A 7,876-nucleotide genomic window follows, 5' to 3' on the forward strand; every position below is an offset into this window, starting at 1 on the left:
CCTCTACCCTTGGTCCAACTTTAGTACTATACTAAAACAAATCCTCAAAAATGCGAAGCAATTTGGAATCAGATTTGAAGGAATTGAGGGAAACTTTTCATTCCGGGAAAACAAAGGAATCATCATGGAGGATTTCGCAGCTCCAGGGTTTACTCCATATCCTTGAAGACAGAGAAAGTGACATTTCCATGGCTCTTAAACAAGATCTAGGCAAGCATCACGTTGAAGCCTATAGAGATGAGGTAATTTTCACGTATGATAGGAACTATTTCAGGTTGGAATTCTCATGCAACGTGAGTCGACTGATCATAAACAAATTGATTCCGAGTTTCTAGAGTTCATTGTAAACCAGACTCAGTTATTTAAACTTAAAGCCATGAATAGTTTCATAAATCTTCATTCATATATTGTCTTCTTTTGCTTCTTCGATTACTTTGAATGATAAAAAATCTAAATCACTTTCGATCGATAGTCCAAATTCCCACTTAGTGTGTGTTCATTGTAAAAGTTAATATCCAAATTAAATGATTTATTAACGAATCTATGCAGATTGGTCTAGTGGTGAAATCTATACATTATGCTCTCGGAAACTTGAAGCAATGGATGGCTGCCAAAAAGGTTAATTCCGTATCCGTTTAGAGGTTTAGTTTTATGACTAAATTACACAACTGGAACCTTCATTTTGTACTATGTTCCAACTTTGGTCCACTTAGCTTTTAAGTTATATGAAGAAATTAAAGAAGCTATTGTTTTTTTTTTTTGCAAAAATCAGATAAGTTTAACTGTTTTCAAGTAAGAAGAAACTTTTGTTTACATGCAGGTAGCAAAATTATATTCTTAGGGTTATATATCAAAATACTGATTATAGAGAAATTAAAGATACTTTTATCCATCCTTCTTTTCATATACTTAAGACACTTGTCACCATTTTCTTGTTTATTTGATTGAGCAATTACAATTTTTAATAACAAGTATCTTAATTGTATAAATAAAATGATAGATAAAAACAAAATATAGAAGAAAGATATTTAGTTATTACTGATTATAATATAATATCATGTGATTATATGGAAGTACGTAAATTTGTTGATAACAATAAATTCGATGCATGAATACATGTAAGCGTGTGCTTATGTACACACCAAGCCATGTGTGTAGGTCTGATGTAATCATGCATGTGAAGTCTCATTAATGCACGAATCAATAAAATACTCCAGTTAAGTGTTGGTATGAAAACATATCACGCTAAGTCACAATAACATGACCAAAACACTTTTTTTTTTTTTTTTTTTTTTTTTTTTCTATAATTTGTAATCTTATCTTTGCTATTTATAAACATTTTAAAAGTTTATAAATAGGTCTCATGTATAACTTATTTTTAACTTGTATTTCTTTATATGAAACCATAAAACAAAAATATATTTATGAATCTTAAATTACAATGATTAAGAATTAAATTAAATAATAGCTACAATAATTTACAACTATAATAAATTAATTTTAAATAAAAAAAAATATTATCTACCAAATAATATATTTCGTTTATATGTCATTTAAGATATCCACAATCCATCAAACGTTGTAGAGCTAAGTCGATTACCACATCATTAATTGATTTTTTTAGAACAAACAAATATATTTTAAAAGGTCACCGTCTAGCAAGTAGCTAGAGAGGCAAGAAAAAACCAGAAACAAAAACATTTTATATCATAATTTTTTAGTTTTTATAGACATCTAAGTGGGCATACACACCACTCAACTCATTTATAATGACAATATGATGTCCTGTGATTTACATATGTGTGCACTAGGGATTTGACATTGTGGGCTATCTTAGTTGGAGCAATTCAGATGTTTTTAAAACCAGGTCACATCTTGATTTCCATATCAGCCAGATATGACCACGGCATACACTCATGAGATTATTTCTCATCTTTGGGCATCTTCCTCAGTTCTTTGTAAGAAAAGATGAGCTCTCGAATGGTATCAAATTGTGGGGTAGGAATATCGCAACATTTAAAGATCCACTCCCATACCGTTACTGACAGTGGACATCTCGAATCAGAAAATATCCCGACACTTCTTCCTCTTGTGAATAATAAGTACATCATTAATTAAATATCTATACAATTTTACTTATAACACCTATAACCCATTAAACACTTATTCAATCATAATCATCATTTTATTTTTTTTATGAGCATTCAATTTGTGGATGCTCTTATGACCAAAAAAAAAAAAAAAAAAAAAAAAATCATGGCCCTTCAAAAATTGTTTTGAACCTAGAACATTCACCATAAATGATAATGTACGATCATGGGCCTAAACTGAAACTTGATATATAGTTAAGGTACAGTTTATATTACTTATGTCACATGTTTTCTCAGAATAATAAATGTTCATAGTTTGTACCTAAAGTGGCTGATTAAGACATACCATGATTTTTACATAATTTTTACATTACATATTTTTTTTATGCATAGCTTTAAAATGTTGTAGTACTGTATAACTATATAATGTATAAATTATTGTGTATGGCAAAACAAATCACTTTTAAGCTAGAAACGTCAATGATTATGTTTGTTCGAGGATAGAATTGTAATTTACTTCATGAATAATTGTTAACAGGCTAAATTACCCCTAGCTGCGTTCCCCAGCAGAGCAGAGTTGCTTCCTGAGCCTCTAGGTGTTGTTCTCATCATCTCATCTTGGAACTTCCCCATTGGTACAAAAATGACCCTCGAACTTTTTTTTTCTTCATAAAAACTCCTCATACTTTCTAACACCACCGTTATGCACATCATAACATTTCGAATTCAGGATTATCGTTGGAACCAATGATCGGGGCATTAGCTGCAGGGAATGTAGTAATCTTAAAGCCTTCAGAGTTAGCTCCTTCTTGTTCTTCCATTCTTGCTGAAACAATCTATGATTATCTTGATTGTACTGCGGTTAAGGTTATTGAAGGTGGATCAGATATTGGTGAAAAACTACTTCAACATAGATTTGACAAAATTTTCTTCACAGGTTTGTTTATATAATTAAATAGCAATTAAGTTTCATATAACTACCTCAAATTGTTTTTTCAAAACGTTTAACCATATAAATTCCAATTTTCTTCCATTTGTATGAAATTTTACATTTTTTTTCGTGTTATTCTTAAATTTTATATTTTAGTGGATGGCAGTAGACATACAAGAATACATTTGCTGAGACAATTTTGTTAAGTACTAATCACATGTCATAGTTGTTCAAATATTGTGAAAATGTTGAAATATTAAGAGTAAATTATTGAAATCGTCCTTGAGGTTTGTTTAAAATTGTATATTTGGTCCTTAACTTTTATTTTGCACTTTGATCGTCTCTGTGGTTTGATTTTGTTGCATTTTTCGTCCCTATGGTTTGGTCAAAATTGCATGTTTGGTCCCTAACTTTATGTAAGGGACGAAAAACGCAACAAAATCAAACCACATGGACGAAAAATGCAACAAAATCAAACCACAGAACGATCCGAGTGCAAAAGAAAATTTAGGGACCAAACGTGCAATTTAACCAAACCATAGAGACGATTTTAGTAATTTACTCAAATATTAAATTAAATGAACAATATTACTTAACATAAATCTAAGTGTCACAATTGTAACATTGATTTGACATATTGTTATAGCAATATTGATATTGATATCGATGTAATGGTTATATTATGGAAGTTTTCTTGTTTTCTAATGATATTATCAAGAATCAACTAAAATTTTTATTTGAAAAATATTTAGTTCATTTAATACACCTAGATTTGCAATCAATTTGTTCTGATTTTCTACAATAATATAATATTTGAATAAATTAAATCATTTTACTTATGTATATCTGATTTTTGTAATAACCGTCTTTATTTGAAAATTTTATAATATGTTTGATTCCTGTTTCAGTAGTATTATTATATTTAAATTATTCTTGCAAACCTCAGCTATATTTATTACAAAATAGTCATTAAAATAGTTATTTTAGTTGAAACAAGATCAAACTGTTACAAAAACCTCAAATGATGATCATAATTATAAGAAAAAAGTTATGACCAAATTTGCAATAATTAAATATACCCATGGAACAAAAATATAATTTAACCAACTTACCAACAGTTTACAATATTTTATGACAATTTATAGAATTCGGCTAGGTTGGAAACTCTAATCGTAAAATTAATTTTTAAGAAAATATTAAATGACATTTTAATTTTGATTTTTATTTATTTACAGGAAGTACACGAGTTGGAAAAACTGTGATGTATGCTGCCACACAACATTTAACCCCAGTAACTTTAGAGTTGGGTGGAAAATGCCCTGTTGTGGTTGATTCCTTTTCAAGTTCTTGGGACGCTAAAGTAATTTCCATTTTATAATAATAAAATAAATAAAATATATTTATGAATTATTTTTGCTAATTTGTAATAAAAAAATTTATCAAATTTTCCAATTACAGATAGCGACAAAAAGGATCGTTTGGGGGAAATTCGGAGCTTGTGCGGGGCAAGCTTGTATAGGCGTTGATTATATTCTCATTGAGAAAAAGAACTTGTCAAATTTGGTAAAATACCATATTTTTCTTTACATAGGGTTGTTTTTTTTTTTCTTTTTAACTTTTTATGATAAATTTAGATAATTGTTTTATTATATTAGGTGGAATTATTGAAAAAATATATCAAGCAATGTTTTGGAGATGATCCAAATGAATCTCGTAGCATGTCTAAGATCATTAACAAGAAGCAATTTTCAAGACTGAAGAGTCTCATAGATGAACCGAAGGTCAAATCTTCAATTGTTTATGGAGGTTCCTTTGATGAAGAGAGCTTGTAAGTCCCTTATTTCTGTTTTTTGAGGATGTGGTACTTTAAAATAAAAAACGATGTCTTAAAACATAGTTTATGTTTTTATTTTTATCATAGGAAATTCATATAGTTTTGGTATGTATTTTTCTTTGAGTTAATTAAATTACATCGACATGTAGGTTCTTTGGGCCAACAATATTGGTGGATCCTCCACTTGATGCTGCAATTATGACCGAAGAAATTTTTGGTCCATTGCTTCCCATTATCACAGTAAGAAAGTTATATGCAACCCTTAAAGTTATGTGCGTTAGCATATATTGTAACATCTCTGTCGTCATAAAATGTGTCTTGAGAGGGATGCCCTTAAAAAAGTAACGTCATAAAATTGTAAGAATTAATGTAACAACTTTTGGATGCAGTTGGAGAGAATTGAAGAAAGTATAGAGTTTATAACATCAAGGCCTAAACCACTTGCTTTGTATGCCTTTACAAAAGATGAAATCCTCCGTAAAAGATTGGTTTCCGAGACGTCATCGGGAAGCATTATGTTCAATGACATCATTCTTCAAGTAATATTTTAGCTTGTGACATCATTTATTTTTTATTTAGTAATATTAATTAACCTCATTTTTTGTTTAAAATTTCAATAAATACAGTATGCAATAGATACATTACCATTTGGTGGAGTTGGAGGGAGTGGATTTGGAAGATACCATGGAAAATACTCTTTCGAAAATTTTAGTCACGAAAAGGTGGTGATGACGAGGAGCTTTTTTATAGATATGTGGTTCAGATATCCACCATGGGATGATAAAAAGTTGCAAATAATCAAGGCTGGCTTTAGGTACGATTATCTTGGAGCTGTGTTGATTGCATTGGGTTTGAAAAGAAAGGCTTGAAGATTTACTTTTAGTTGTTAGTGTTTGTGATAAAACCGGAGTTGTATATCTAAGATTTATGAAATCATTGTTTAATATCATTTTCTAATCGAGTCCTTGTAGAGTGGGAGTATGGTTTCTACATTTCGTGGGTGTTTTGGGTTAAAACTAAGTTTTATAGATTTGGGTTGTTGAGTTTTTCTTGGTTTGTTATTCATCAATGTTTCTTTAGAATGCACAAAAGTTCATTAAATGAGTAAGGTGCTAGAAATCAAGCAACGTTACAAATAAGTAATTCCAAGGCTGGGGGTTTACGACCAATCAAACCAATTAAGTTTGAAGCCAGCCTTTTTATAAACAATCCGAAAATAAGTTATGAGAAATAATTTTGTCAGTGATGTAATTTTTTTTTTTTCTTTTCGAATCGATGTGTGACATGTTAGCCTAATAAGGTTTTGGGCTTTATTTTATATTAGGTTTTATGATTTGACCTTTTCGTTAAGAAACTCCAATTAGCTTGTCTATATATTATGTCTTTCCCATTCATTATATTTGTACTTTTTTTTTATAATAATACAAAATCATAGCCGTTATATGTCTTACACTTGTTAGTTTACTTGGTATCAGAGCTCGGTTGATTATCTGTATTTTTTTCGTTTTTGGGGGGTGAGTTATTGTTCATCGGCACTGTTCACCAACGATTACTATTCACGGTTACTATCACCCCCGGTGTTACTGTTCATCACAATTACTATTCATCACAGTTACTGTTCATCGGCGATTACTGTTCATGGTTACTATTCATTACTGTTCACGGTTGCTTGAAATCCTCCTATTCTCTTCCAAAAATGCACTAAAGTTGTCAATATTAGCTCAACACTTTCTCTAAATCTCAAGGGGACGATTAGGGTTTCTCTCAGTGAAGGTAAGCAGATAGGGAGCCGCAAATGAGGCTATAAGCGTCCTTATATAGGTCCCAAACCCAAGGATTTAGGGTTTCATCTCACAGCGCTTACTCGGCGAGTCGACTCTCGGACTTGTCGAGTAAGTCATTAATCCCACGTGGCCGCACCCGACCCTACTCGACGAGTTGTAGCACCAACTCGTCGAGTTGCTCAATAATTCTCAAAATCAATAAGTAAATAATATACCTGGAAATCCGGATGTCACACTTGGTGAGGGCATCTGCCAGTTGATCATTAGAATTGATATGCAAAACCTTTAAAGAGCCAGCAGCAACCTTCTCACGTACAAAATGATAGTCCAAAGCGATGTGTTTCATGCATGAATGACAAAATGGGTTAGCACATAGATAGGTGGCACCTGTATTATCACAAAAAATGTAGGAAGGGATGATTGTTGTACATCAAGTTCTGTGAGCAAGTTCTGAACCCAAGAAACCTCAGCCGTTGTATTTTCTAGAGCTTTGTATTTTGCTTCAGTGGAGGAACAAGAGACTGACTTTTGACGTTCTGATTTCCATGAAATAATGTTGGAGCCCAGTTAAAGAATGTAAGCAGTGGTAGAGCATCCTCCATTCAAGATATTTCCCTAATCATAGTCAGAGAAGGCTTGTAGATCAAGAGAAGAGCCTCGTTTAAGATAGAGTCCATGATGGATTATGCCTTTTAGATAGAGTAGTACTCATTTTAATGCCTGCCAATGATTTTCTGAAGGAGAGTGCATAAATTAGGCTAACCGGTTAACAACAAAGGAGACATCGGGTCTTGTAAAGGCCAAGTATAAATTGGGTTAGCACATAGATAGGTTGCACCTGTATTATCACAAAAAAGTGTAGGATGGGATAATTGTTGTACATCAAGTTTCGTGAGCAAGTTCTGAAAACCTCAGTTGTTGTATTTTCTAGGGCTTTGTATTTTGCTTCAGTGGAGGAACAAGAGACAGACTTTTGACATGCTGATTTTCATGAAATTGTTGGATTAGGTGTCTAAGCTCATAGCTATAATTGGTATGTACTTGAGCCGAGAGTAGCATGGTTCATTTGGGTTGCATATCACCAGGACAATTTGATAGGATGGACTTTTAAGAAGAGTTTATTTATGATTTGTTAATATATTATAAGTTCTAATGTATTAATACGAAATCATATTATTTAATTAGTATTGATCAAGAAATAATTTGGAATTAGTTTTGTGATCAAAAGAGACTAATT

The 7,876-nt window shown here is 31.5% G+C and overlaps 1 protein-coding gene across 1 annotated transcript; it reads left to right on the forward strand.

Annotated features, from left to right (window-relative positions):
- Positions 1 to 5,904, forward strand: LOC145001984 (aldehyde dehydrogenase family 3 member F1-like). Its single transcript, XM_078961302.1, has 10 exons — positions 1 to 242; positions 550 to 618; positions 2,629 to 2,725; positions 2,821 to 3,027; positions 4,257 to 4,381; positions 4,480 to 4,584; positions 4,677 to 4,849; positions 5,005 to 5,095; positions 5,245 to 5,394; positions 5,482 to 5,904. The coding sequence occupies exons 1-10, from the start codon at positions 51 to 53 to the stop codon at positions 5,722 to 5,724; spliced, it is 1,452 nt and encodes a 483-aa protein (XP_078817428.1). The 5' UTR covers positions 1 to 50; the 3' UTR covers positions 5,725 to 5,904.
- Positions 5,905 to 7,876: the final 1,972 nt, after the last annotated feature.

The sequence above is a fragment of the Lactuca saligna genome, chromosome 6 (assembly GCF_052625555.1).
Source record: "Lactuca saligna cultivar CGN05327 chromosome 6, ASM5262555v1, whole genome shotgun sequence".
In the NCBI taxonomy this organism is placed as follows: domain Eukaryota; kingdom Viridiplantae; phylum Streptophyta; class Magnoliopsida; order Asterales; family Asteraceae; genus Lactuca; species Lactuca saligna.

What these genes read in the sequence shown, in the direction of transcription:
- LOC145001984 (XM_078961302.1), top strand. Translation starts at nt 51, where the DNA reads ATGCGAAGCAATTTGGAATCAGATTTGAAGGAATTGAGGGAAACTTTT. An exon ending in ATCTTGGAACTTCCCCATTG is followed by an intron (nt 2,726 to 2,820) that starts GTACAAAAATGA and finishes TTTCGAATTCAG; the next exon opens with GATTATCGTTGGAACCAATG. An exon ending in TCCTTTGATGAAGAGAGCTT is followed by an intron (nt 4,850 to 5,004) that starts GTAAGTCCCTTA and finishes ATCGACATGTAG; the next exon opens with GTTCTTTGGGCCAACAATAT.